A 27,525-nucleotide genomic window follows, 5' to 3' on the forward strand; every position below is an offset into this window, starting at 1 on the left:
AAGCTTATTAATTAGACAGGACCAGGCACGGAATTTGCGGGGCCCTGTGAACAACGAAAATGCAGAGCCCCTTCTTCAAAAATCACCAAGACTCTCAAGGCAGCGACATCAGAGTGATGAGCCGAGCCCAGGGGCCCTCTCAGCACAGGGGTGTGGCTGCGCAGGGCGCTCACCCATGACGCTGGCTCTGGCCCCAGCGCCCCAAATCAATTCCCCTACCTCCAGTTTATCAGCAGCCACGGGAGTCCTTGGCCTCCCCATGTAGGACGTGGGACCTCTCTCCTCCTGTGCAGGCTCCTGACTAGACCGCAGTCCCTCCGAGCTCCCATGGGAGCCGTGTGCGGAGCACCCCTGTCCCTTTGCTGCTGACACTCTGCCGTCTGCCCAGCACCCAGGACCCACAGACAGAGCTGCTGACCTAGCCCAACGCGCAGCAGCAGGGAAAATCTCCGAGGTCTGTTTAGGAGCAGCTTCCAATGACTCATGAGGTCCCCACCCACCAGGGTCCCTCCCCATGTGCCAGCAACCAGCACCATGGCATGCTGGGAAAACCTCCCCAGGCCTTTGCCCAGGGTCCAGAGTCTCTGCCCTACCAACGTGTTCTCTGAGAATAATAGAAGGTCCTTGTTTTCCAGGTTCCGAGGGCCATGACCCCTACCTCTAAACACGGGCAGCTCCTGAGATCAAGGGAAAAGCAGGGGCAGAGCAGGACTTTGGGGAGACTCGTCCCACACCCAATCCTGTGGCCTGCAGGTGACATGCGCCTAAGAGGAGCAGGTGGGAATCTGGGGGCCAGAAACCAAAAACAATGCAATGAAGGTAATGCAGGGGGTCGGGCCCAGGGCATGTCCGGGAAGATGCTCGGTAGAAGGGGGAAGAGGGTCAAGGGTGGCCCAGAGCTGACTGCTGCCCCTCCCACACCCAGAGGCTGCGACAGCCACCCCGCCACAGACGCTACGGCCAGTGGGGACGAGCTGAGGAACTGTGTGGTGTGCGGTGACCGGGCCACAGGCTATCACTTTCACGCCCTGACCTGTGAGGGCTGCAAGGGTTTCTTCAGGTGAGAGCCTCCTCCCAACAGAAACAACCCCCAAACTGCCCCTCAGTCCTGCCCTGTGCCCAGCTTGTGCAACTGCACCACCCTGCGCCCTGGAGCTAACACCCCGTGGGGAGCCAACCCGCATGCTACGGGTGGCCTAGTCACGGAGGAAGGCTGTCCCGTGGACACAGCCCGTAGTCGAGAGCACTCCCTGTGCTCACTGCCTGCAAACACCACTTTCCTGGGGGCCCTGTGCCTCCTACAGAGGCTAGAGGTGGGCTGTGGCCGAGCCACCCGGACCCACCCGCAGGCACAGCTCAGAGCACCTGTCACCTCGATTCTTCTAGCCCAGGGCAGCGCTGAGCTCACACACCCACCTGCCCACTGCCCTCCCCACCCCCACAGCCGGTCTCTCACAGATGGACAGTGAGCAAAGGCCCTGGTCTCACCTGGTCTCACCTGACCAGGTTGGTCAGGTGCCTGGGTGCTGGCATGAGGAAGGACAGAGAGTCCCCCCATCCCAGGAGGCCACAGCCCATGTCTCCGCTTTTCCCTGTCCCCACACAGTGGGCAGAGTCTTTGAAACAAGTCAGATGATGTCACTCTCCTGCTCCTCTCTTCGGTCCGTGACCTCGCGGTCCTCCACCTGTGCCACCTCTCGGAGTCTGCCCCGCGCTCGATGCGTCCTCCCCACACTGGCTCTGGTGTCAGCCTCAGACATACCTGCACCCTCCCCAGAACCTCGGCCCTGTCCTGGCCACTCCCTGCCCCGAATGTCCTTGATGAATGACCTTGGCTTGCTTTTCTCTTCTCTCTCGGGCTCAGGCCTGGCACTTGGTAGGCACTTAGCGGTGGTTGAGTGAATCACATGATGTACTTTCTGTGTGCCAGGTCATGAGGCCACGCTCCCCACCGGTGATTAACTGGGTGCGTGCAAGTCGGTGCCCAGGTGCACTCAGTTTAAAAGCCGCAGACGCAGTTTTCAGACTCGCCGGTCCGACGCCCACACCCCGCGGTGTCCATGACATCATCCTACTTTTCCATGTGAGCAGTGGAAACCGCAGAAGGCAAGCAGTCTTGATTCGAAGTTAATCTACACCACTTAGGTATTTTGTGACCTTGGACCTGTCATTGAAACTGCCTGGTTCTGTTTCTGAAAAATATGGATAAAAACCCCTATGGCACCCTGGCCACTGTGGCTCAGCGGTTAGAGCATCGACCCTCACACCAAAAGATCTTGGGTTCGATTTCTGGTCAAGGGCTTGTAACTGGGTTGGAGGTTTGATCCCTGGCCCCAGTCGGGGTCATGCAGGAAGCCACCAATCAATGTCTCTCTCTCACATCAATGTTTCTTTCTCTCTCCCTCCTTTCCTTCCACTCTATCAAAATTAATGAAAAAATATTCTTGGGTGAGAATTAACAACAACAACAACAACAACAAAAGACCAGTGGAAAATATATCCTCAGATGAGGATTAACAACAAAAATACCACTATGGATAACAAGTCCTGTCTACCCATAGGACTGTTTTATCCCATCAGATTTGACCTCAGCCTTGGACATGCAGCTGTACAAATCTAAGGTGATGTCTTAGGCACCAAGAGCCCTTCCTCTTCAGTGTCCTCTCAAAAGCCAAACCTCCTAACACCGTCCCCACCACAGTGGCTTGCTCCTGCCACAGTGTCCCACAGGCCTGGGCCGCTGGGACACCAGCCGAGCCCAAGGAAGCCTCAGACCCCTCCTGCCTCCTTTGTCATGCAGGCTGGCTGGGGCCCCAGGGGGGCTGATGTCAGGAGCCTTGTGCATCTCTTATCTAGGCACAGTGGTCCTGCCTGCAGAAGCCCTGGCGCTGCGGTGAGCAAAGCAGGCCCCGCTGGGGCGCAGCGAGCACCAGCTGCTGAGTGAGGAGCAGGAAGAGCTTGTGCAGACGCTCCTGGCGGCCCACTCCGGCCACATGGCCCCGTATTTGACCAGTCTGTGCAGTGCAGGGTGGGCACTCGCAGGACTTGGGCTGGAATGTGACCAAAAGGGTGACCAAGGAGGACGGCATGAGGAGGGGCTGTGTCACGCACCAGGTCAGAGAACAGGACCTCCCCAGATCCCTAGCGGAGCCAGGCTCCGCAGCCTTGAACCCCTCCGAGGCGGGAGAGCCGAAGGGAGAGCCTGGCACCCGGGCCGCACTTGGGCTCTGACCTCTGCAGCCACAGCTCATCTGTTCGCCCGCCACCAGACTGCTGGCCCCGGTGCCCGTGCTGCCCCTGCTACTTCGCAGACATCAACACGTTCACGGTGCAGCGAGTCGTCACGTTCACCAAGGGCCTGCCCTTCTTCGGCGTGAGCTCCCTGGCCTCGCAGGAGGAAAACACCGCAGGAAAGTTCACCCCTCGCCAGCACCAAAAGAAACAGAACAGAAAGCGGCTGACTCGGCTGAGCCCCACCCCGCCTTTCTGAAGTGGGAGTCCCTCTTCTGAAGCTCGGGCCTGGGGTCCTGCTCCCACGGGGCCCTACCCACGGAGGACCAGGTCTCCCTTCTCAGGGGATTGCGCTCGGTGCCTCCAAACACAGCGCCTCCTCTGTGGGCCTCTGCACTGCACCACAAAGACAGTGCCCCCCGTGAGGTGCCCCCGGTGAGACGGTGCCCCCATGAGGTGCCCCTGGTGAGACAGTGCCCCCAGTGAGACGGTGCCCCCGTGAGGTGCCCCTGGTGAGACAGTGCCCCCGTGAGGTGCCCCCGGTGAGACGGTGCCCCCGTGAGGTGTCCCTGGTGAGACGGTGCCCCCCGTGAGGTGCCCCCGGTGAGACGGTGCCCCCGTGAGGTGCCCCTGGTGAGACGGTGCCCCCCGTGAGACAGTGCCCCCGGTGAGACGGTGCCCCCGTGAGGTGTCCCTGGTGAGACGGTGCCCCCCGTGAGGTGCCCCCGGTGAGACGGTGCCCCCGTGAGGTGCCCCCGGTGAGACGGTGCCCCCGTGAGGTGCCCCTGGTGAGACAGTGCCCCCCGTGAGACAGTGCCCCCGGTGAGACGGTGCCCCCGTGAGGTGCCCCCGGTGAGACGGTGCCCCCGTGAGGTGCCCCTGGTGAGACAGTGCCCCCCGTGAGACAGTGCCCCCGGTGAGACGGTGCCCCCGTGAGGTGCCCCCGGTGAGACGGTGCCCCCGTGAGGTGCCCCTGGTGAGACGGTGCCCCCCGTGAGACAGTGCCCCCGGTGAGACGGTGCCCCCGTGAGGTGCCCCCGGTGAGACAGTGCCCCCCGTGAGGTGTCCCTGGTGAGACAGTGCCCCCGGTGAGACGGTGCCCCCGTGAGGTGCCCCCGGTGAGACGGTGCCCCCGTGAGGTGTCCCTGGTGAGACGGTGCCCCCCGTGAGACAGTGCCCCCGGTGAGACGGTGCCCCCGTGAGGTGCCCCCGGCGAGACGGTGCCCCCGTGAGGTGTCCCTGGTGAGACAGTGCCCCCCGTGAGGTGCCCCCGGTGAGACGGTGCCCCCGTGAGGTGTCCCTGGTGAGACAGTGCCCCCCGTGAGGTGCCCCCGGTGAGACGGTGCCCCCGTGAGGTGTCCCTGGTGAGACGGTGCCCCCCGTGAGATACCCCTGGTGAGACAGTGCCCCCGTGAGACGGTGCCCCCGGTGAGACAGTGCCCCCGTGAGGTGCCCCTGGTGAGACAGTGCCCCCCGTGAGACAGTGCCCCCGGTGAGACGGTGCCCCCGTGAGGTGCCCCCGGTGAGACGGTGCCCCCGTGAGGTGTCCCTGGTGAGACGGTGCCCCCCGTGAGATACCCCTGGTGAGACAGTGCCCCCGTGAGACGGTGCCCCCGGTGAGACGGTGCCCCCGTGAGACGGTGCCCCCGGTGAGACGGTGCCCCCGTGAGGTGTCCCTGGTGAGACGGTGCCCCCCGTGAGGTGCCCCCGGTGAGACGGTGCCCCCGTGAGGTGTCCCTGGTGAGACGGTGCCCCCGTGAGATACCCCTGGTGAGACAGTGCCCCCGGTGAGACGGCACCGGAACAGCAGAAGGCAGGTGTCCTCCTGCTCGGCCCCTGGCTGGGGACCTGACGCTCCTAAGCCTAGTCCCTCCCACAGTGGGTTCCAGAAAGAGTTTCTAGAGCTGCTCTTTGCTTCCATGGGACACTGAGGCGCCTGCAGCTCCGGGAGCCCGAGTACGTCCTCATGGCTGCCATGGCCTCGTCTCTCCTGGTGAGCACCCTGCGGCACCCAGCAGCTTTCTCCCCGCACCTCTGCCTGGCCTCACCCACCCCCAGTCCTCCCACCTGAAGAACGGGCTCCGGGCCTGGGCCCCACTCCTGGGGCAAGGCGGAGACCCGCCCACCCCCACCTGTCCTGCCCCCAGACCGGCCGGGTCGCCCAGAGGGCAGAGGTTGACCAGCTGCAGATGGCGCTGGCTCTGCAGAGCTACCTCAAACACCAGCGACCGACCAGGGTCCCGGGACCGGCAGGGGGGCTAGGAGGCTGCCCCAGGGCAGGAAGGGGTGAAGGGGACCTGACCTGGGAATGAATGCTTTTACTGTCCTCTCCTCTAGGGACCCAGATCCCCTGGGGGGTCAACTCCCCCCTCCCCTCATAAGTTCCAGGGCCCAAACGGCTCCTACCGCCATTTCATCTCACTTTTTCCAGGTTTTTTATTCAGTACGGATGCAAAGTAGTTGCTCATGGGCTCTGTGTCACGGCATTCCTGAGACAGGCGACATCCACACCTCACCACCCCACTGCTCCAGACAGACACAGCCTCTCGGGTGCCGTTCCCTCTGCCTGGGCCAACCCTTCGTTCCCATTCGCCTTAGCTATGCCCATTCACGGCTTCCTGGCCAAAGCCCCTGCTCCACAGTCCACCCCGCGGGCTCTGAGGTGTGTTCCCCGTTCCTGCTCCTCGCTCGTGGGCGGTCCGGCCAGGATGCTTTAGACCACAGAACACACCCACCTTCTGGAACCCGCCCTAGAAGTCCAGACCCTCAGATTCCACACTGTTGAAGTTCTCACCAAGTCTGGGGCTCCTTCACTCGGGGGCCTCAGAGCTCTGGTTCAAGGAAAACGGCATGGTGAGAGAAGACAGCGCCAAACAGAGGCCCCTTGGGGACCTTTGTCACCTCTGATGAGTCTGTCATCCCAGAACATGGTTTTCTCTGGTGTTCAGACCTAGCTTCACCGAGGGACAGTTCAGGGGCCCTGATGTGTTTCCCTCCTTTCCCTGGAGACCCCACTACCTCCTCCTCAAAGGTTTCTGTAGGCGAAGCTGCCGGGCCCGCGGCTGAGCTCCGGTGCGTGAGCACGTCGGGGGCTGTCTGCCATGACGCCTCTGCTCCAGGGACTCTGCAGCGTGGCCCCGCGCCCCAGCCCACCTGGCACGGCACTGGGCAGGGCAAGCCCTGTGGCCAGAGGCGGGGGCCAGAGGAAAGAGCCCAGGGTTCGAATGAAAGCCTAGAGCACTAACTGCCTCTTCATGCAGTCATGGGGGACAGTTGTTCTCTGGAAGCAGGGAGAACGGGGCAGGACGAAGCTCCTCGGGGATGGGGAGCCCCACTTTTTGAGGCTGAGATTCTCTCCTAGCCATGGAAGGCTCTGGAACGGAAAACAGGACGGGCACGAGCCCAGGACACTCTCCTGCTCGGAAGAGGAGCGAGGAGCTTTGATCCACAGGAAAGCAGAGGGGAGTGTGAGGGAGACAACTCAGCCAGACCGACCCCTGGCTCTTCTCCCTCAGTCCAGAGCCACAGCATGGACAGGTGGCATGCGCTGGTGGCAGAGGTGGGTCCTCAAACCACTGCCTATCAACGCCCTGTGCAGCTCCAGTTCCGAGGGCACAGTTCTGTCCCCCACTCTGCTCCTGGGACCCAGGGGTCACCAGACCCTGGAGAGGGGCCCAGACCCTGGCCCTGGGGAACCTGACTCGGAGGTTGCAGCTGCTGTGGGGGACCCAGGACGACCTCAGCCCACAGTGATGCTGAAGCCACAGTGCGATCTGTTGCGCCAGTGATTGAGGAAGGCTCCGAGGGCAAGGGTGACGGGCAGGGGCGGCATCTTCTTCTCCAGCACAGCACCCACACACCAGTTACTGTCCACCAGGCCTGCAGGGAGGAGAACATCAACCAGGACGTTTAGCTGTGCTTGGAGAAAGGGGTCAGCAGAAGTAAGGTGGCGAGTCACCCTCTGCCCGCCCCCATCCCTCACACCTCCAAATGTCTCTGTCCCCCTCACCTCTAAACACCATGTTGGCCTGGGGCAGAGTCAGGTGGTAACCAAAGGAGAAGGTCGTGTCCTGTAGCCTGGTGTTTGCCTCAAACTCCACTCCAACCTGGACCTGAGGACCATGGGCAGGGAAGGGAGCGGGTCTGTCTCTGTGAAGACTGCAGGGGTCCTGACAGAGTCAGCAGGTGGAGCAGGGGCAGGGAGCACAGCGGGGGTGGGGGGGAAGTTCACGACTGACATGCTGGGTGGGGGACGGGATCAGCCCTCTCACCTGTTCATTGGCCTTGTGGTAATAACTTGCATGGGCCCCACCTGATCCCACATTCAGCGTAGCTACCCAGTGTACAGCTGTGCAAACCAAGGAGGAGGAGAGCGTTACCTAGGACACAGGCCGGGGAACCCAGCCAAGTCCGGAATCCCCTCCGCCCCCCGTTCTTCTCACCCATACCCGAGTACTTCCCAGCCAGCGTCAGGATGGCCCCCTCCTCGCCTGGCCGCCGGTGGTACACTAACTCTCCTCCCAACACCAGCCGATGCGTGAGGCTCTGCAGGAAGTGAGCAACCACGATCACTGGAGCGGGAGACACAGAGTCAGGCTAAAGCAACACCTCCCCCCGAAGGCCCACCCAGCCTGCCCAGGACGTCTCTTTTCTAACCCTGAACCGTACAGAGGATGGAGAGGCACAGCCAACAGCAGCAAGTGGGTAACCAAGATAAAAGAACCTGTCCCGATTTCTCACCCGATTCCCCAATCAAGTCGGGATTTCCGAGGGTCAGAGTGGCCGTGTAGTCATCTCCCCGGTACTCGCCATCAAACTGCCATGTCAGGAACTTGGACTGCTGGGTCTGGGCAGCAAGAGTGAGAGGTAGTATCTCCCTTCCCTCTCGGCCATCACTGCTGTCTCCGCTTCCCACCCTGGAGCCCCCAGACGGGATATTCAGGAGGAAGGAAACCCGTGGATGGAGGCAGGAACATAGGTCACCTGGAAGACAGCCTTGGCTCGGAGCCGTTCTGCCAAGAGGAGCAGGACCTGGGCGTTGAGGCTGCCACTGCTGTCCAAGTCCCCTACCACGGTGGGGAAAACCTGTTGAAGAGCTAGGCAGTCAGACTAAGCTGGGCTAGGCTTCCACTCTGGATGCGGAAATCCAAATACTATTGGCTTTCTTTAACAGCGCCCACCGCCCCCTAGTGGAGCCATAAAGAAAAACTCCTCCTCAATCGCGGAGCAAGTGTCCCTACCCTCTCCCATTCAGAAGAAACCCAGAGAAGCAAGCAGGTGCCCTGCCCATTCTTCCCCACAACACGCACATCTCCTCCTCCTATAGGCAGGCTTTTAGGGAGAGGACCCAGGTGTGCAGCCCTCACCTCGGTGGGGCTAAGTTGCCAGTCCCCTGCATAGGCCGCATGGAGGTGGTAGCCGGGCAGGCCCAGGGCACTCATGTGCACAGTGTGAGCCACCTGAGAAAACAGAAGCCAGTGGAGGAGAGCATTCCTGCTGCATCAATCCCCCATCCCCTCTTTCTCCTCTCCTCATCCAGGCCTGTTAAGAATCCCAAATATGCCCTGGCCAGTTTGGCTCAGCGGTCAGAGCGTCGACCTGCGGTCCAGAGAGACCCGGGTTCGGTTCCTGCTAAGGGCATGTACCTCAGTTGCAGTTTGTCCCCGGCCCTGGTTGGGTCGTGTGGGTGGCAACCACTCGATGTGTTCCTTTCACATCGATGTTTCTCTCTCTCTCTCTCTCTCTCTCTCTCTTCTCCTCCCTCCCACTCTATCTGAACCAAGTAATGGAAAAATGTCCTCGGGTGAGGATAAAAAATAAAATAAAATATATCCCAACATATACAGAGGGTCACCTGATTGAAGGCAACAAGTCCCAGGAGCAAGGGAGTTAAGGAGCCCCACCTCCTCCCTCCAGGAGCCCCACCTCCTCCCTCCTCTACCCCACAGGGCCTGGCCGAGGCAGGGGTTCAAAGGACAGGAGAAGAGGTTGGGACAGGACCGGAGAATTGGAAGCACCTGGAAATGGCTGCTCAGAACCTTGTTGACAATGAGCTTCACTCCCTCCATCTGTCCTGGGAATACATCTGAAGGAGAAGAGGGGAGGGAAAGGGAAGGAATAAGCACAGACAAGAAACCCCACCCCAAGAAGGAGCCCCGGTCCATGCCACAGAAAGCGCTTTGGCGACCTCCTTTCAGATCCTGGAACAAAATGCTCCACGCCACTGGGGAACCAGCTGTGATCTCCCCTTTCCTGCTCCCATCTCTGCACGCCCAGCATGCAAGACCCTCCCCTCCTCTACCCTTCAGCTTGGGGCACCCACCTGCCACGTTCTCACCTTTGCACAGGCGGTGCAGTTCATCAAAGCTCCCGGGGTTGGGCAGGGGCTCCTCTCGACGGGGGCTCCGGCGGGGGAAAGCCCCCATCGGTGCCAGGCCCAACGTGTTCCCCATTTCAGTCCAGAGGACGGGGCGGGGCCGGGGTGGGCCTGGGAAAGGATGCTATTTCTCCCTCTACCCCCCACGGGCCCCACCCCCCATCATCCGGCTCCCAAGTCCCCGAAACTTCCACATGGTCCGACGCGAGACCTAGAACGAGAAGAGTAAGGGGAGAGGGCACCGGGGGAGATGGAATCCCAGGCACAGACCCGTCCCATCTTTGATCCCTCACCCCCACCTGTCACCCCGTCCCTTCCCCCACTGTCTAACTCTAGCCCCACCACAGACCTCACCCAGCGTCCTACCTTTCTACCTTTCCTCCCTCAGCCCCAAGGCGAGGCTTGCAACGCAGCGGCCGCCCTTACCGCCTCAGGCCATCCTGCTGCCCCTTTCCCTCCGGCACACCCCGGTCATCTTGATGGGGGCAGCCATCTTGAGTGATGGCAGAATCGCGGCTTCACGCCGCCTTCTCAGCGTGGTCATGCGCGCCATCTTGGAACCGGGCAACAAAAGCTTTGCAAGACCCGACCCTCCCTGGATTGGGCCCCGCCCAGTCTATTAAAACAAGCGGCCCCGGTCTCCCAAGGGCCAATGGGAGAGGAGAAAGCAGAGGAGTGACAGGCCCTGCGTCCAGAGAGCTCCAGCCCTTGCGCTACAGAGACGGGCGGGGCTCGAGGGCCGCTCCCGGGACTGACTCGGTGGACCACGGCCTTGGTCGCCGGCTTCTCCAAGGGCGCTTGCAGGACTCTGGAGGGGGCATCTTGGAGCTTGAGCCGCTGGGGCTGCCTCCACCGTACATCTTGGAGACTTGCCTTTTGAGAAGAGTGGCGGAGGGAACGACGGAGAAGACTTCTTCCGAACCGGGGTTCAATCGCCCCTGGGCCCCTCCTCCCAGCGCTCCGGGGTGCTCGGCAAATGCAAGCTGCTCGCCTGCACAGCTGCCCTGGGACACGGGCCTCACCGCCTCCCGGAAGCCCGCACCTCCGAGCACTCCTGGTCCTCGCGATGGGACCGAGCGTGAGGGCCTGGGCTGGAGGAGCAGGGGCTGCAGCCTCGGTTCCAGCAGAACTGACCGCCGGAACCGCTGCCCCTGCGGTTCATCCGTTCTTCCCTGATTCCCTAGGCAGAGCTGGTAAATAAAACCCAGGACTATGGACCCCCGCCCCCAAGTGCGCTCCTCTCCAGGCCCAGGCCGGAGTCAGTGGAGGGCCTTCTAGGGCTCTGGGCTCCGCGGGGAAGTAAGGGAAGCCAGAGTGGGCTCCCTCACCTCCCCCACTGGTCCACATCTCCACCCGCATCTCTCCAGCATGAATGTCCTGCCTACACTTTGAAGGCTAAAGGGTGAAAGAGCCTGGCCGTGTGGCTCAGTGGTTGAGCGTCAAGCCCTGCACCAAGAGGTCCCCCAGATGGTGGGCTGAACCCCAGAGGGGGCATACAGGAGGCGGCCAATCGATGTACTCTGTCATGGATGTTTCTATCTCCCTTTCCCTCTCGCTTCCTCTCTCTAAAAATAGATAAAGAAAAAATGTTTTAATAATAAAAAAAAAAGGGGGGGTAAAAGATGCAAATGCTTCTGACATCTATTCAGCTGACTTCACCCAAATGCCTAGGACCTGGGGAATGTACCTCCCTCACTTGCAGTCAGGACAGAGGGACACTGGCCCCTGCTGAGTCATATTGGCTAGCACCACCTAGAACTGATAAGGTGATCAATGACCAGAGACCTTCAACCTTTATCCTTTAATCTTAACCTCTTTTCCTACCAGAGCCTCCCAATGAGGTGGAGGGGAGAGGCTGCTTTCTGACTTTGTTTGGGGGTAGGGTGTGATCATTGGTCAACACACAGGAGGTCATTCTGGGCTCTCATGTTTTAAACCGTCTCATTACACATTAACTCAAGTAAGGGACAGAGTCGATCTCTGACCCTCACCCCTGCCCCTAATTTCAGTTCCTTTCTCCTGTTCCCCAAAACCTCTCTGCCAAGTTTCAGTGAAAGGGGGTAGGGTTGGGAAGGTGAAATGTACCCATAATGGAACAGAGTTAATGAGGGCTGAGGATCGGTATGTCAGAGCTTTCCAGAGAAAAACTAGCACTCCAGCTTCCTGCAGAGATAGTGGGACTACTGCCCCAGGCCCCAAAAGTAGGCCTAAAGGATACCCCCTTGGCCTCCACTAAGGTTGCACGCCTGCCTCCCTCTCACCGTGCACCCCTGTGCACTCAAACTCCCCCCTCCCCCATTTCTCCAACTTGTTTACTCCAACATGGTCCCTGCCCCAATGTCCCTCTACAGTCCTTGTCACCTGACAGGGGGTGGGGAAGCAAGCCGACATATAGCCCCTGCCTCCCCAGCCAGGCCAGCTATAGACGGCAAGGACAGAGGCGCTGACTGGATAGGAAGCAGCAGTTGTGGGAAGGCTCTGAAGAGGACCAGGTTTTAATTGTGGGGAGGGAAGGGACCAGGTTGGAGTGGGCACCTAGGTAGGGGTCCCTGGGGAGGGGCTGAAGCCTGTTCAGTTTCAGCATCCTCCTCTGTTCCCAGGCCACCTCCCCACCATCACCACCATGAAGCTGCTTGTAGTGACAGTGCTGGTTCTCACCATCTGTAGCCTTGAAGGTGGGTGTGGTATGGAGAGGGGCCCTGAGAAGGAGAGGTGCTGGGGTCTTGGCTGCCGGTCTGTCAGTTCTCCTGTGCCCAGATCTGCCAACCACAGGGCTCAAAAAGGGGACTGTTCCCTCTCTAAACCCTGGAAAGTCCATCCAAAGACCTGGAGTGGGCGACTGTTTGGGGCTGGGTACTGGCAGTGGTGTAACTGGAGGGCAGGACTTATTGTTGGGGACCGGCTGAGAAGAGGTGTGTGTGTTTCTGTGTGTGCACAGGGGCCCTGGTCCGGAGACAGGCAGAGGAGAATCATCTGCAGGGCATGTTCTCTGAGTACCTGCAGACAGTGATCGACACTGGCAAGGAGCTGGTGGAGAAGGTCAAGGGCACAGAGGTCCAGACCCAGGCCAGGTAAGTCTCAGCAAGGCAGGGTTCAGGGCCACAGAAGACTGAGCTTGGGTTTGGGGGTTGGGAAGGATGAGGTTGGAAAGAACAATTGCCCACCCCCCACCCCCGCCTCAGACCCACTGGCCTGTGGACAGATGGCCCACAGTAGCTGGGCTGTGGAATTCTGTCTCCAGGGTGTGTTCCTCTGCCCAGCGGGGAGCTTGTCTCTTCTCCTATGAGCTGGTCCATGCCAGCATGGACCAGGCACTTGAGTTTGGGGACTTGGGTCTTACCTCCTACCACCGCCAAGGCCCCTGCCAGTACCCCGGGCCCCTCACAGTGACCTCTAACCCTCACAAATCTAGGGCTTACTTGGAGAAGACACAGGAGCGGCTGACACCCCTGATGAAGAAGGCTGGTACTGATCTGATGAGCTTGTTCAGTTACTTCATGGAATTGCCGTCACAGTCAGACGCCCAACCAACTCCGGCTGGCCCCTAGAACACCCTCCGGCCAGGCCTCCAGCCCCTCTCCCTCCCCACTCCTTGTTTCTACAATGAATGGTCAAGAAGTCTGTGGTGAGCCTGGCTTTTTTGAGGACAGGAGGGGAAAGACAGAGAGAAGTCCAGTAGGAGGAGGCTTGGGTGTGAAGGGTGGAGAAAGGGTCCAGGGACAAATGTCTGAAAGGTAGGGTGCGGAGGAGTCTTCTCAGGCCTGGGAGGCGCTGAGTGGAGACTGGACAGCCTTTGCATGGAGCGTGCGAGGCATGAGAGGCACAAACTGGAGCCGGGCTCATGCAGGTCACAGGAGGCTCATGCGGAACCTCCTCGTGATCGTCCCGCAGAGGGAAAAGCTTCCACAAAGTGAGCCCAGAGGTGCTGCCCAAGGTCCTCCCTTCCCTTCAAAGCCAGAGAACACTGCTTGCCCCCACCCCTGGCCCACAAGAAAAGGTGGGGCTCACTCTCTCAAACTGCTCTCACCTGGACCCCTATCTGGAGACACTTTTCCACACATCCCCCCACTCTCCTCTGGCTGGCCCGGTGGCCGTCCGAGAACTGACCGACACCACAGCCTGTGTGAGGCTCAGGATCCCAAGATTAGAGCAAGGGACACTGAGGCATTTTCCAGTAACTTATTCCCACTCTGCCTCTGAAATGGCTTTTCCTTCCCTGACTCACGTCTCATACATCATCTGAAATTGCTCCAATCGCTTCTGCATATGGATCGGCCTTCACACCTCCAGCCCGGCCTTTGGCCCTCACCCCTGGTGCCCACCTTCCTCCCCCTTTCCCAGGCGCCGTGGTTTTCTCGTGTGCTAAAGCATATGGGGACAGATCTGTGTCACATGCAGGACGATGATCTTGGACAGGCTAAACTTCAGAGGCTGAGTCCTGCCCTGGCTGGTGTGGTTCAGTGGTCAGAGCATCGGCTTGTGCACGGAAGGCTCACGGATTCAGTTCCCAGTCAAGGGTGCATACCTGGGTTGCAGGTTCAATCCCTGGCCCTAGTCAGGGCGTATGAGGGAGGCAACCAATCAATGTGTCTCTCTCATATCTATGTTTCTCTCCCCACCCCTGTCTCCCTCCCTCATTTCCATGTTCTCTAAAAATCAATGGAAACCCTGGCTGATGTGGCTCAGTGGTTGGGCGTCGACCCTGCACCAAGAGGTTGCCGGTTCGATTCCCGGTCAGGACACATGCCCAGATGGAGGGTCTGATCCCCCAGTGGGAGCATGTAGGAGGCGGCCAGTCAATATTCTCTCATCGATGTTTCTATCTGTCTCTCCCTCACTTCCTCCCTCTCTAAAAATCAATGAAGGAGCCCTGGCCAGTTTGGCTCAGCGGTTGGAGCGTCAGCCTGCAGACCAGAAAGTCCTGGGTTTGGTTCCGCTAGGGGCACATACCAAAAAACAAAACAACAAAACAAAACCTAATAAAGGAAAAAAATATTTAAAATAAATATTGACAAGCGTGAGTCACTGCGAGAGCAAAGTACTGCCCAGCATGGGGTGGCCAGGGTGCACCTGGGAACCTACAGAGAACCATCTGAGAAGGCTGCTGGGTCTGAGGCAGGATTGGCCACATCAGATGGCAGTCAAAGACTTCCGGCCCTGGCCAGTATGGCTCAGTTGGTTGGAGGGTTGTCCAAACGCCAGAAGGTAGCATGTTCGATTCCTGGTCAAGGCACATACCCATGCTGCAGGTTTAATCCCCATTGGGCCACAGGCAACAGGTGCGTGATGAGAGGGATCCCTTCACTTCCCATCTAGACCCAATTTGTCCCTCTGTCTTGCCCACACCCAATCCCTACCTGTCCCTCTTCCCCCGGAACCTACTAAAACCTCACTGTCTCTGCACAGCCTTCCCCTTGGAGCATCACACAAGCCTTTGTCACACCATCCCTCCTGCAGGTTCGACTTTTCAACCAGGCTAATGCCCACGCACACTGAGCTGCCCACCACGGCTCCTGGTGGCCACTGTGATTGGACTGGCCACTCTTTGAGGTTGAACAGCCAGGTTTTCCCACAATCCCGAAGTCATTCCTTAGGTTCGCATATCTCTGAATGTGCCTGGAGTCACAACACAGAAGTCCCTGCTCCTGCTCCATGCTAGAGACCCTGAGGGTCAGGGGTCTCATCTGTCCCTCTCACAGGTAGAATTTACCCCTTAATCGAGCAAAACAGCCTGGTGTCAACACCGTGAGCTCCGACCGGTCAGGAATGGAGCTTGTCTTATTCCAACGGCATCTTCTGTTTGCAGCCTGGAGGCCAAGTGTATGATGAAGGAAGGGAGGAAGGAGTGGAGTCAGTCTGGTGGTTTTATTGGTGCTATTGCCTTCCCACGTTTCAGTGGGCATTGGGAGTGGGGAAGAGTGAGAAGGTGCGGTCAGCGGGGACTAGAATACGAACATTAACAAGTAGCATCTGCGCGTAGGCCGTGGGGAGGAGGAAGCAGCAGGTCCATTCATGGGGGCATCGTCTCATTACATGGGACTGGGCCGGGACCCGGGAGCAGGAGGACATGACCAAGGGCATCTGTCCTGCAGTTACTCTGTTGGTTTCTGATGCTTCAGGGTCTCGTAAGTCTCCTGGCTCCGGGGGCTCAGGCCCTGGAGGTAGAGGTCAGAGGACAGTCAGGGGCTTGAGTCCATCCCAGGGCTCCACCCACCCCCACAGACCCTTCCCTTCCAAAGGTCATTCAAAATCCACCCTCTTCTGCCGACTTCCTGGGATTGGGGGTGGGGCAGGAGGCTCACTCACCGTGTAAATGCCATCTGACTTCTGTGGAGGCAAAGGAGCGAGTTGTCAGAGACCCACAGCTCCACCCGGGCCCCCAGCATCTTCTGCACCCAGGGACATATTAGCCAGGGGTAGTGACTTGTCACCTGTGACTTGGCTGGGTGGTAGGGTGGGTAGGATGAGGTTGTGGGAGGGTCTCTAAAGCCTGTGCAGGTCAGCACTGAGAACTCATGCACTCCCGGGGGCTGAAGACCCCAAGGCTATAGCCCCAGAAGGGCTGAGTCTGCAAAACTGTGGATACCCAGGTATGGGGAGGGGAGTCTCATACCTGATAGGCTACAGCTGCCTTTCGCACCTGGATCTGGAGCAGAGGCAAGGTCGTTAGTAAAAGCAATGTTAGTGGCCCATTCCCCTTCCCTCCAAACTCGGTTTCTGCTCAAATCCACGCTGCCGCCACGGTCCCTGCCCTCCGGCCCCCCACCTGCCCAGCCTCACCTTCAGTCGACAGTAGAGCAGGGTCAGGACTATCCCGTACAGGAACAGGATGGCATCCAGGATGTAGCAGAGCTGAGGCTCTCCCAGGGCCTCTGAGGGGAGAGGGGTGCCCACGGGGACAGGGCGTCAGGACAGGGAGGGCACTCGGAGCGTGCTCTCCAGGGAAGCAACGTTCTCTTCCTGTCTGGATCCCTTCTCTGGCCTGGCCTTTTCTTTCAGCCTCAGCCTGGGCTAGAGGCAGGCTGGGAGCCAAGGGCTCTGCAGTGTTGGGGCACACTGCACTGCGCGTGGAAGGCTTCCCTCAGCCCCCCCGTCCTGGCGCTGTGGGTTCCTCAGGCTCCGCTGAGCACTTCACAGGCCTCAAGGGACTCATCTGTGATCACTGGGCAGAGACCAAAACCTCAGCCCGGGGGGTAGGGTGAGGGGAAGGCAGTGACAAATTTCAGTGAAGAAACCACAAGAGTGGTGTCTCTGCTGAGTCCTGTGACCTGTGGCTGAGAGCTGGACAGGAAGGATGTTCGGGGAAGGGCGGGAAGGCAAACTCTGTTACTGGTCATCTGGTCTCAGTTGGGTGGCACTGGGCCCCACCAGACACTGAGATATGTAAAAACAGGGTGTCCGCTTTCCCAGGCCCCATGGATAGCCACGCCTCTGAACATGGCTCCCGGGAAGGACCACGGCTGTGTGACTCTGACCCGGGGACTCTGCTCTGTCCCTCTCGCCCTGGGTCACCGAGAGAGGAAGTTTGTGCAATTAATGTAATCAAATAGAGTCTGAGCTCCTAATTGCCCCATCTGCCCTGGTCCATGTCACGTGGACTCCCCAGCCTGTGACTTTTTATTCTGAGACTTGACATTGCATAAATCTCAAAACTACCCTGTTCGGGAAACGTCGCCATCTTATGGATGACGAAACCAAGGCTCAGGGAAGCTGAGTAACTCATTCAGGGCCAGAGCTAAGTGACAGCTGCAAGGCAGGTCCAGGGTTTCTGCCTTCAAAGTGTGGGTGTGCTCTTCCTCCAGGCCTCCGGGTCCAGCCGCTCTCTGAGCCTTCCACCTGCACAGCTTGGCGGGTGCAACCTCCCATCCATCTTCCAATTTCCCTTCGGTTTCACTGGCGCCATCCTCCCCGAACCCCAGCTGCAACCACCCACCTTGTATACATCTGCACAAGACCACCGAGAGCAAGAGGCGGGAGCTCATTAACGAATGCTGTGACCTTCCCACCCTGCCTCAGTTTCTCGGCGGCTGCTCAGGCCTCTAGAACTGGGCAGTGCTCAGCCTCCCATTCAGCAGCTGATGGAAGGTGAATGTCAGTGACGACCCACAGGAGCCGCAATTGTCTCCTTGACTACCGAAGCTCGAGGACAGGCCCCTGCCTCCCTGAAGGGACTTTATAAACAGCTAGAGCCCTGGCCGGTTTGGCTCAGCGGTTAGAGCGTCGGCCTGCGGTCCTGAGAGACCCGGGTTCGGTTCCCGCTAAGGGCATGTACCTCGGTTGCAGTTTGTCCCCGGCCCTGGTCGGTTGTGCGGGTGGCAACCACTGATGTGTCCCTTTCACATCGATGTTTCTCTCTCTCTCTCTGTTCCTCTCTCTCCCTCCCACTCTACCTGAACAAGGAATGGAAAAATGTCCTCGGGTGAGGATAAAAAAAAATAAATAAATAAACAGCTAGAGGTCAGCTCCCAATGGACAAGACCAAAGGCACCCCCCAGGAAATGCAGCCTTTCCAAGACCAGCTCTGTACACACACTCCCCTCCCTGACCGCTGCAGCCTTGGGCACATATTGATCCTAAAAAAGTAAGAGGGAGACAAGGAAGGAGTGACTCCTGTATCCTGGTGTGTGCCCTGATGGGGCCACACAGGCCCAGCCTTAGGGTCTCCGGGCCCAGCTGTGTGCATCCCCCCGGCCCTGCCTCGCCTGCCCTCACAGGCCCTGACTCCCACCTGGGAGCCCAGCTCACTGTCCCTCCCCAAACCCTCACCTGCTTGTTCAACCAGAAGGAGCAGGAGCAGGACAGCTGCTGGAATCATCTTGGACGGGGCCGAGGGGCGGCAACTGGGGATCGCAGCTCCGAGGGCACCGCGCAGCTGTGCTGGGCGAGCAGCTCCTTTACCGCAGAGTTCCCCCCTTCCTGCCACGCCCCCCGGCTCTGGCCCCTTCCCCTTCCTGCACCAGAGACCAGGCGGCTCCCGGAAGGGCCAACTAAGGGAGCCGACGGTCTGGGCTCTTCCGCTCAGCCGTCCAGTGGCCAAGGCTCTGCCACCAGAGAGAGGGCTCCCAGGCTTGGGAAAGGCCACGGAACCCGCCCTGGCACCCGGCCCTGTTCAGAGACACGGCTGCGATAAACCCAGCTGAGAGTCCCTCGGGCCGTGCCAGGCCTTTCCCTCCACCCGGGAAGCCCCAGCCCTGATCTGAGGAGTGTGCCAAACTGTGTGGGCAGCACATTCTACGCAGAGGTGGGGCGGCGCTGAGGGAAAGAGGAAATGGGGAATGGAGAAGTGGAAAGGACGAGAGTCAGAGAGGGGTGGAGAGGAACAGGACACACTGCTCGAGCCGAGTCTAACAGAGAAGTGCAGGGTCAACACACTCGTTTCCCATGAAAACGAAAGACAATGAGATGGTGAGAAAAACGTACCAGAGGCTGTGGCACAGGGGCCAGAGGCGGCTAATTTATTACAATCTTTGTCTAGCACATGCACAGAAAGCTGATAGCTGAGTGCCGGGCACGCACACAGCCCCATCTCCAGTGACGACAGGCCCACACAGGAAGTTGAGAGGCAGGGAGGTGTAATGCTGTCGTCCTGCTCACCGGTCAACTTCTCCAAACACAATATCCTGGGTGCCTAGGAGGCAGGAAGAGGGGAAATGTTGTTACCCAGGATCCAGAATTCTGTTCCCAAGACACAGAGCCTATGCAGAACAGGATGTGTTCAGATTCTGTCCCCGAACAGAGTCCCAGCCTGTGTACCTATGATAGCAACGACGTCTGCCAGCATGTGTCCCTTAGACATCTTGTCCAAACCGGCCTGCAGAGTGAGACAGCAGCAGTGTTAGGAGAGGTTATCAGGGCAGAGGAGAGGGACGTTCAGAAATCTCAGCCAGGTCAGTCATACTGGGCTCATGCACTGGAGTCAGAATCACCGGGACTGGCTCTTACCAGGTGGGCAAAACCAGGAGCCTTGATCTTGCAGCGATAAGGGCGGCTGCTGCCATCAGACACCAGGTACACCCCAAACTCTCCCTGTTCCAGGAAGAAGTGGGCTGTGGCCATCAGCAGGAAGGCACTTCCTCTCTGCCAGCTGACCCTCTCCTCACCCACGCCTCCCCTCCCCGAGGTCTGTCTCCAGCCGCCCACTGCACACCACTTCCTTCCCTCCTCCCGTACCTTAGGGGCCTCGATGGCCGTGTACGTGGCCCCCGGAGGAACCTGGTAGCCCTCAGTGTACAGCTTGAAGTGATGGATCAGGGACTCCATAGACGTCTGGGGAGGGAAAGGGGAGCATCAATCAACCAGATCCAAACGGCCCACCAGCCACCCCCCAGCACAGGACAGTCTCTCGCCTCAGGACAGTTAAGAAGTGAGCAGAGAAGACACAGGAAGCGAGTGGGCCCCGAGAGGTAAGTTGTCTGGAATGAGACTGAGCCCCAGGACTGTCCTCCCACTGTGGCCCCAGTGAGGCCCCCCTTCTCCCTGCAGCCACCTTCATCTCAGCTCGCTTGGGTGGGGACACTTTGGCATCATCAACCTTGATCTCCCCAGGAGGCATCTTGTTCAGACACTGTGAGATGATACGAAGGGACTGGCGCATCTCCTCCACCCGGCACAGGTACCTGAGAGGCGAGACAGACGGGAACAGAGACACCACCGGAGGGTCAGATGTGACGCCCTTGCCGACCTGAACAGCGCTGAGACCTTCGCTCACTCCTCTCCCGGTGGAGCACCTGGCTGTGGCCTGGCCACCACGGAGAGCCTTCTGATCCTGGGCCTGTCCCCAAGTTCCCTGCTAACTTTCTCAGACCCTGTCCGGTAGCGTTTCCCACTTCAGTCACTCTCTTAAACGCTTTCTGGAGTACAGAACAGCTAAGAGTCAACTAGACTCAAAAAGTAAACAGCAAATCTTATTCAAGGTCAGTAAACGGGAACAGAATTTGAGGTTTAGAATTGAGTGTAAAGAGCCTGGGTCAGAAGTTTAGTCTCATCACTAACGGGCTAACCTCTAACCTTTAAGCCTCAGCTTCCCCAGTGGTAAAACGCAGCCCAAACTGTTCCTGAGACGTAGGAGAAGTAAAGGCAAAACAAAGTGTCATGTACGGGGAAGTGCACTGAAAGCATCCGTGTCGCACACACAGGAAAGAAGGCAACTGGCGTCAGGCACCCAGCTCGACAGAGAGCTCGGGGGTCCGGGCCTCACCTGTCATAGCAGTCCCCTCGGGAGCCGATCGGGACGTCGAAGTCCACCTGGTCGTACACGTCGTAGGGCTGGGTCTTCCGCAGGTCCCACTGGATGCCTGAGCCCCGCAGCATCACCCCACTGCACAGACGGGAACGGGTCGCTCTCCACAAACCAAGAAAGGCACCCTCCCTTCCTCAGGGTCCCCTCCACTCCCCCTGCTCTGGGGAGGGACACAGACTCAGAGCGTGTCCAGGGAGGTCCGGTCCTGCAGCCAAGCTTTCTGGTTGGAACCCCGCCCCCCCGGGAGAAGCTACTGCTCCACCTGAAGCCGTAGTTCAGGGCCTCTTCTGCAGACACAACCCCAATGTCGACTGTCCGATTTCGCCAGATCCTATTGTTGGTCAGCATCTGTTGGTCAAGAAAACACCTTTCAAACTTCAAACACCTGTGTCTCTTTAGCACTGGGGACCAAAACCCCACAAGCCCTTCTTGGGGAGAAAACAGGGATGATTTTTCCCACTGATGCCTCTCTCACCTCCTCCACCTCATCAATCCGAAGAGAGAAGTTCTTAGAAAACTGATAAATGTCGTCCATAAGCCCAAGGGGTAGGTCCTGGGAGCCAAAAGGAGGGTGACAGTGAACACGGCAGAGCCTCTGGAGGGCCGCAGGGTGGCTTTTCCGTCGGCCAGTGCTGCCCTCCAGTGGTAGCAAAGGCCATGGGCACGGACGGAAGCTGGGAGCCACTCACCTGGTGCACGCCTCCTGGACGGATGTAAGCAGCATGCATGCGAGCCCCGGACACGCGCTCGTAGAACTCGAACATCTGGACAGGACACCCAGGAAATTGGAGAGATTTCTGGCCCGAGTCAGGCGCATCCCCCTGCCCCTCACCAAGTACACTTCCTCCCCTAAACGTTCCCCGGGTCCTCTCATTTCCCTTTGTACCTTCACCACTACCTCATCTCCTTCCTCATCCCTACCCTTCCCTCCTTCTCATACCTTCTCCCTTTCTTCAAACATCCAGAAGAAAGGGGTCATAGCCCCAATGTCCAGTGCATGTGTGGTCACAGCCATGATGTGGTTTAAAAGCCGTGTGATCTCCCCGAAGAGCACTGCAGAGACGGGGAGACAGGAGGGGGCTGACAGTAGCCCTGGGCAGAAGCGAAGCCTGCACCCTAAGCCTGGGCCTTGGGAGAGGGTAGGGCCTGCACACGAAGCCTGGGCCACAGGAGGGCAGGTGTACCTCGGATCCACTGTGCCCGAGGCGGAGGCTGGATGTTCAGCAGCTTCTCCACAGCCAGCGAGTAGGCCTGCTCATTGCACATCATGGACACGTAGTCCAGCCGGTCGAAGTACGGAAGGGCCTGGGGAGAGGGAGGAACCAGGTCCCCCCTCAGGGCAGGAACCCTTGCGGGGCAGGATGGATACCCAATCACCAGCAGTGTGCTGGAAAGGGAACCCTGGGTGAAAATACTCTGACCAGGGACTATTTTCACCTCCTCGTGTCACATAACTGACCAGAGCTCTGGGTAGTGCGGCCACATACGGCACTTCCAGCACAGACACTAGCAAACACTCCAGAGTATGGCACCCCAAAATCTCGTGTGGGCACCTCCTCCCTTGTTTTTTTTTTTTTTAATCCTCACCCAAGGACATTTGACATTTTTCCATTTTTTGTCCAGATAGAGTGGGAGGGCGAGAGAGGAAGAGAGAGAGAGAAACATCAACGTGAAAGGGACACATCGAGTGGCTGCCAACTGCACGACCAACCAGGGCCGGGGACAAACTGCAACCGAGGTACATGCCCTTAGCAGGAACCGAACCCGGGTGTCTCCGTACTGCAGGCCGACACTCTAACCGCTGAGCCAAACTGGCCGGGGCCCTCCCTTGGTTTTTAATATAACGTATTAAATCGCAAGCTAATATAATTTAAACAATGGCTGTTTAACTACTGGCTCACAAAATTCCTGAAAATTTAACAACCTGTCCTGTGACCCAGGGTGACCTGGGTCCAGCACCCTACTGCCAACCCTCCTCCAGATAGAAGTCTTGAGAGTCCCTGCCCGGGGAGTGCAGATGGAGGAAGACGGAATTTATTTCTGGTAGAAATGGCTCTGCCCCAAGAATGCCAGACATGAAGACCCAGCTGTCAGCTTCCAGGAAGGAGGTGGAGCTGAACTGCCCTTCTTTGGGACAGCCAGTTCTTGTTCTGATGTCACTGTGACGTGGGGCAATGCTGCCTAGTTAATGCTGTGGACTCTGGGACCAGCAGCCACCGCTGCCTGAGCCTCCAGGACGAAGCACGAGCTGGTCGGCTGGCTCTTCGCCCCGACCCACCACCTCTTAGCGACTCTTCTTCATGACAGCTGAGAACCTTAGGTTCCTACCCCAGATCCAATTCCTTCAACTCTGATCCTCACCACTTGGATCCGTCTCTCCTAAAAATGGCTAACTCTGTCACAGACTCCCTCCCGGTCACTCTGACTCACTGAGTATTTCGAAAACAAACTCAGACAGCTGGAAGATATAAGAACTGGCTGTTAACACTGAGGAGCTGACGTCTCTCTGCTCTGTCCCTGCCCCCGGGGACCCTGGCTTGACGTCCGTCCGAGTGTGATATAAGAGCAGGGAAACTGAGGCACTACAGGAAGGGCAAAGGGGCGGCCAAAAGTCAGCCAAGGAAAGCTGGGAGTGCAGCTCTAGCGGCAAAGCATTTCTGCTGGATGAACCGAGTGCAGGCGGCCCAAGGCACGCATCCCCCGCCACTTCCCTCCCTCCTCCCAACCGAGACTGTCCTAACAGCCTCAACAGGGTGCTCCCTCAAAACCCTCTGCTTGGAGCTCTAGCGCAGCATGTGGCAACGGCCCAGGCCCCATTCCCAGGCCCCTGTGCGTCCACACCTGCAGATAGGTCTTGTACTCAATGAGCTTCTCGGTGCCTCGGTGCAGCAGCCCAATGTGAGGGTCACACTTCCGCACCATCTCCCCACTCAGCTCCATCACTAGTCGCAGCACGCCGTGGGCTGCCGGGTGCTGGGGCCCAAAGTTCAAGGTCAGGTTTGACACCATCGTGTCCTTTGGAGGGTCCACATCTGAGAGGTGGGAAAGAGTTCAGAACCAATGGCAATTCTGAGATTCCCCAAGCAGCAGCAAGAGTTGCCCCCCCCCCCCACTCCACACCGTTTGTTTCCTAATCTCCAGGAAGGCCATGGGGTGGAAAAAGCCTTCTGAGGACGGGCCTACAAACCCACTCTGCCCATGTCGCCCAGAATACCCTTTGAATCGTCATCATCAGCATCATACTCATAATCCCTAATGTCTACATGGCCCTTATTATGTGCCCTGCACTACTCTGAGCACTTTACATATTTTAATTAATTCTCACAACAATGACAGGAGTATTAGGTACATTGTCACCCTCATTGTACTGTCAGAGATGAGGTCAGAAAGGATAAATGACTTCACGCCGAGCTAGTAAGTGGCAGAGCCGAGACTGCACTGGGCCTGTGCAGCAACAGGGGCCAGTCTTCACCCCCAGGATGCACTGCTCTCCAAATGCATCTGATGATGGCCCACCAGGAAATGAATATTGATTATTTTTTTAATAGTTTATTGATTTTTAGAGGGAGAGGAAGGGAGAAGAAGAAAGAGAAACATTGAGATAAGATTGATGTGAGAGCAAAACATCGATCAGCTGCCTCCTGCATGATCCCTATGGGGATCCAGCCCAGCAACCCAGGCATGTGCCCCGACCGGGAACTGAACCAACCACCTTTCCATGCGTGGGGCGATGCCCAACCTACTGAGCTACTATGCTGGCCATGGCTGGGTACTTAATTCTTACTATTATTAAATGACAGGACTGACCCTCAAGAAGGTTACAATTTAATTTGGGAAACAAACACATGTGAGAAACTAGTAACACGGGTCAAACCGACAAATTACCAATTAAGGGGCTTTCCACTAAGCATTTAAAAGAAAGAACGAACACTCTGAAGACTTGTAGGACCTGAGCTGGCTCTTACATTTAAATGATTCAGAGAGGCAGAGAGAAGAGACACCCCAGCTATGGAACAACACGGGCCAAATCTTAGATACAGGGAAGTAAATATCTGGAACTCTTACCTGCCTCGAGACAGATTAGTGTTGGCAAACAGTAGTATCATTAACAACACTTGTGGAAGACTTGCCATGTGCCAATCACTACATTAAGTGGCTTTTGTTATTGTTACCTCATTTATTCCTAACATTAATGTTACAAAGTAGATATTTTATTCACTGGTAAAAGAAAAACTAAGATTTGAAACCAGAGCTGAACTTTTCAACCAAATTTTTCACTGTAGGTTTTGGAGTCAGACAGACCCCAGTACAATTCCACCTGTGTGTCCTTGATCAAGTTTTAATCTCCCTGCATCACAATGTCCTCAAAATTGGAATACTAGCATTAATCTCAGCTGTTGTCAGGACTGACACAAAACACTTAGCACACGATGAGCACCCAGCTACTTTTAGTGTTAAGTTTTTAAAAAGTAACTGGAAGTGCCTCTGAAGGTTTCTGAGCCTGAGAACGACTGACACGGTGAACGACGTCCAGGGACGATGACAGCAATGACATGGTGTGGGATAGCTGGACAGAAACTAGGTCAGGGGCAGAAACCCAGTGAAGAGACTCCTGAAACAATCAAGGTCTGATACAAAATAAATCTGAACAAGAAAGGGAGAGATGCCCGGATGTGAAAAATTGAAAGAATTGCTGGGGTTAGTGACTTACTGGACACAGACATGAAGGACGAGAGAGAAAACTGAGCCAAAGGTGACTAAAAAGTGTCCATTCTGAGAGATTAAGAGAAAACCAGTGCCACTGGTCAGAATCAAAAGTCAAAGTGAAAAACTGATTTTGATGAAAAGAGGAAAACGAACGTGTTCAGGAAGTAGGCATTTGCGTGACAGCAGGAAAACCACCTTGTCCAGACAGGGAGATGGAAACACGCTGACCTCTGGGAAAAGCTGAAGTTAAAGATACAAATATGGTAGGGACCTCTGAGAGTTGGCTGGGACCTACTTTCTTTTCTCCTGAAATATTCTTGTCCCTTCTCTACTTTACAAATACCTACTATGACCACTATTATCTTCACTGTATTGCGTGGTCATAGAATCAAACAGGAGAGTGGCTACAATCTGCCTAAGACAGCGAGCTGAGCAACACAAGCCAGGTTGTGACAGGGGCTCTGGGCACTCACCATTCCAAGGTGGAGGCTTCCAGTGGGCTGTTTCCTTGGTGGGGTACATGACCGCTCCCCCAAACTGCTCTGCCCATTGCACATCTGGCTGCCACTGCCGGGCACCTCTAGGGAGTTAAAGACACAGCTGACCAGTGCCCCTTTCCTGTTCCTATTCACTCTCAAGGGTGCACACCCTGGGGAAGGTGTTCAAGGCCAGGTCACTGACACGGGCTAGAGCACCTTTGGCAGAACCAGCTGGACCCCTAGACGTTCCATCCCCCTCACAACTTATCCCCAGAATCACTTCATCCATCGCCCCTGGGCACGAAGGCTGGGATCCAGCCCCTGCACTGGCGGCCTCATCCATACTCCGGCCCGAGAACGCGAGGGAGCTGTTCACTCAAGGTCAGCGGGAGACAGGGCGCACGCTGGCTCCGTGGCTCGGCGCAGGTATGACCAGAGCGACGGCCCGGGCCAGCCCGGGGTCCCCGCTTGTGTTCCTCCTTTCATCTTCCCCTACGTGTCACCGGTCGCACCCCACCCGTGACGGGGGTCCGGAGAAGCGGAGAAAAGGGAAAGGACCATTATCTGAACGTTTTGGGGCAGGGTCTCCCCCACCTGATTTCACCGATGGCCGAACGAGCTCCAGACCCTCTTTCCTCGCCCAGGGCGGGCGCCGCGGCACCTGGAGCCCCAGACAGCGGGCCTGGGCGAGGGGTCACAGGGCCAGGTCACCCTTTCTTAGGGGGCCTTAGTGACCGTGGAGTCCCCAGCCTTGCAGACGGCGCATCGGCGGGTTGCCCTGGGTCTCACCTGCTGGGCTGCACCTGCAGCCGGCCTCCAGCCCCGGGCCGCAGCACCTGGGCCGCGGCGCCCCCGAGGCCGCGCAGAGCCCTCAGCGCCGCCATCTTGCCCGCTGCGGACGCGGGGGGAGGGCGGCGAGGAAGTCCCGCCCACGCACTTCCGGGCGGGCTTTTCGCCTATCGGCACCACGCGGCCGCCATCTTGGAAGCTGGCAGGTCTCTGACCGGAACCTGACGACGTCGGGCTGTGCGCCTCGGCCTCGCCGTGGCTTCAGGAGCGGGGAGCGCCTGTCCCACCGCTCCTGACCGGCCTTTCCGGGCGGGAGCCCGCGGAGCCTCGCGCTCTCCCGCCTGCGCGCCCCTGCCCTCCTGGGGTGGCCGCAGGCCTCGCCAGTCACCCCCAAAGCCCGCTCGCGTCCGGATGGCCCACGTGGTTCGGGAGGTCCGAGGGCGCCGGGGGCAAGGCCAGCAGCGTGCGGGCCCCCTGGAGTGGCCTGAGGGCCTGGGGGGTGCCGGGCATCACTTCCAGCCTGGCCAGCCCCGGTCCGTGTGGTGCAGAGGAGCCCTGCAGCCCCGAGGCCGCTCCCGTCCGCGTGCAGCCGGCGGGACAGGCGGGAGGCTGGGCCCAGCCAGACGGCGGCCCGGCCGGGAGCCGCGCCAAGGGGTCGCGCCCCGGCGCTGGGAACTGCCTGCGCGGGAAGACGGGACAGCCCC

The 27,525-nt window shown here is 58.3% G+C and overlaps 5 protein-coding genes across 6 annotated transcripts; 2 read left to right on the forward strand and 3 right to left on the reverse strand.

The window, feature by feature from the left end:
* The first annotated feature begins 857 nt into the window (after positions 1 to 857).
* NR1I3 (nuclear receptor subfamily 1 group I member 3) lies at positions 858 to 6,311 on the forward strand. Its single transcript, XM_036272018.1, is given in 9 exon segments — positions 858 to 1,060; positions 1,459 to 1,544; positions 2,863 to 3,012; positions 3,270 to 3,369; positions 3,537 to 3,713; positions 5,111 to 5,142; positions 5,145 to 5,214; positions 5,342 to 5,468; positions 6,273 to 6,311. Coding segments are annotated over 9 exon segments (984 nt in total).
* On the reverse strand, positions 5,663 to 10,110 carry TOMM40L (translocase of outer mitochondrial membrane 40 like). Its single transcript, XM_036272695.1, has 10 exons — positions 10,034 to 10,110; positions 9,569 to 9,818; positions 9,249 to 9,316; positions 8,598 to 8,690; positions 8,215 to 8,316; positions 7,972 to 8,077; positions 7,680 to 7,802; positions 7,503 to 7,579; positions 7,241 to 7,343; positions 5,663 to 7,110 (listed from the first exon to the last, which is right to left on the reverse strand). The coding sequence occupies exons 2-10, from the start codon at positions 9,681 to 9,683 to the stop codon at positions 6,971 to 6,973; spliced, it is 927 nt and encodes a 308-aa protein (XP_036128588.1). The 5' UTR covers positions 9,684 to 9,818; positions 10,034 to 10,110; the 3' UTR covers positions 5,663 to 6,970.
* A 216-nt stretch (positions 10,111 to 10,326) lies between these two features.
* On the forward strand, positions 10,327 to 13,236 carry APOA2 (apolipoprotein A2). Of its 2 annotated transcripts, XM_036273075.1 has the most exons (4): positions 12,060 to 12,099; positions 12,208 to 12,282; positions 12,546 to 12,678; positions 13,020 to 13,236. In XM_036273075.1, exons 2-4 carry the CDS (start codon positions 12,231 to 12,233, stop codon positions 13,153 to 13,155), a joined length of 321 nt encoding a protein of 106 aa, XP_036128968.1. In that variant the 5' UTR covers positions 12,060 to 12,099; positions 12,208 to 12,230; the 3' UTR covers positions 13,156 to 13,236. The 2 variants fall into 2 exon arrangements, with proteins under 2 accessions (XP_036128967.1, XP_036128968.1); XM_036273074.1 differs by lacking the exons at positions 12,060 to 12,099; positions 12,208 to 12,282 and adding an exon at positions 10,327 to 10,800.
* Positions 13,237 to 14,628: 1,392 nt separating this feature from the next.
* FCER1G (Fc fragment of IgE receptor Ig) lies at positions 14,629 to 18,827 on the reverse strand. The gene is made up of 5 exons (XM_036272748.1): positions 18,374 to 18,827; positions 16,388 to 16,479; positions 16,221 to 16,253; positions 15,914 to 15,934; positions 14,629 to 15,762 (listed from the first exon to the last, which is right to left on the reverse strand). The coding sequence occupies exons 1-5, from the start codon at positions 18,420 to 18,422 to the stop codon at positions 15,700 to 15,702; spliced, it is 258 nt and encodes an 85-aa protein (XP_036128641.1). The 5' UTR covers positions 18,423 to 18,827; the 3' UTR covers positions 14,629 to 15,699.
* A 207-nt stretch (positions 18,828 to 19,034) lies between these two features.
* NDUFS2 (NADH:ubiquinone oxidoreductase core subunit S2) lies at positions 19,035 to 26,919 on the reverse strand. Its single transcript, XM_036272747.1, has 14 exons — positions 26,822 to 26,919; positions 26,027 to 26,133; positions 23,688 to 23,878; positions 22,031 to 22,151; positions 21,787 to 21,899; positions 21,536 to 21,610; positions 21,322 to 21,399; positions 21,109 to 21,194; positions 20,805 to 20,924; positions 20,094 to 20,223; positions 19,778 to 19,873; positions 19,550 to 19,633; positions 19,361 to 19,418; positions 19,035 to 19,235 (listed from the first exon to the last, which is right to left on the reverse strand). Exons 1-14 carry the CDS (start codon positions 26,914 to 26,916, stop codon positions 19,198 to 19,200), a joined length of 1,392 nt encoding a protein of 463 aa, XP_036128640.1. The 5' UTR covers positions 26,917 to 26,919; the 3' UTR covers positions 19,035 to 19,197.
* Positions 26,920 to 27,525: the final 606 nt, after the last annotated feature.

This window comes from Molossus molossus, unplaced genomic scaffold (assembly GCF_014108415.1).
Source record: "Molossus molossus isolate mMolMol1 unplaced genomic scaffold, mMolMol1.p scaffold_m16_p_20, whole genome shotgun sequence".
NCBI classification, from domain to species: domain Eukaryota; kingdom Metazoa; phylum Chordata; class Mammalia; order Chiroptera; family Molossidae; genus Molossus; species Molossus molossus.

Coding starts and splice junctions, on each gene's coding strand:
- TOMM40L (XM_036272695.1), bottom strand. CDS start 9,683: ATGGGGAACACGTTGGGCCTGGCACCGATGGGGGCTTTCCCCCGCCGG. Junction 8,691..9,248: donor TTCTGAGCAGCCATTTCCAG/GTGCTTCCAATT, acceptor CTGTTTTCTCAG/GTGGCTCACACTGTGCACAT. Junction 8,078..8,214: donor GAGCCAAGGCTGTCTTCCAG/GTGACCTATGTT, acceptor CTTGCTGCCCAG/ACCCAGCAGTCCAAGTTCCT.
- APOA2 (XM_036273074.1), top strand. CDS start 10,584: ATGCAAGCTGCTCGCCTGCACAGCTGCCCTGGGACACGGGCCTCACCG. Junction 10,801..12,545: donor TGATTCCCTAGGCAGAGCTG/GTAAATAAAACC, acceptor GTGTGTGCACAG/GGGCCCTGGTCCGGAGACAG. Junction 12,679..13,019: donor GAGGTCCAGACCCAGGCCAG/GTAAGTCTCAGC, acceptor TCACAAATCTAG/GGCTTACTTGGAGAAGACAC.
- FCER1G (XM_036272748.1), bottom strand. CDS start 18,422: ATGATTCCAGCAGCTGTCCTGCTCCTGCTCCTTCTGGTTGAACAAGCA. Junction 16,480..18,373: donor CCTTCTGGTTGAACAAGCAG/GTGAGGGTTTGG, acceptor CTCTCCCCTCAG/AGGCCCTGGGAGAGCCTCAG. Junction 15,935..16,220: donor AGGCAGCTGTAGCCTATCAG/GTATGAGACTCC, acceptor TTGCCTCCACAG/AAGTCAGATGGCATTTACAC.
- NDUFS2 (XM_036272747.1), bottom strand. CDS start 26,916: ATGGCGGCGCTGAGGGCTCTGCGCGGCCTCGGGGGCGCCGCGGCCCAG. Junction 23,879..26,026: donor GAAGCCTCCACCTTGGAATG/GTGAGTGCCCAG, acceptor CCCACCTCTCAG/ATGTGGACCCTCCAAAGGAC. Junction 22,152..23,687: donor AGTACAAGACCTATCTGCAG/GTGTGGACGCAC, acceptor CCCTCTCCCCAG/GCCCTTCCGTACTTCGACCG.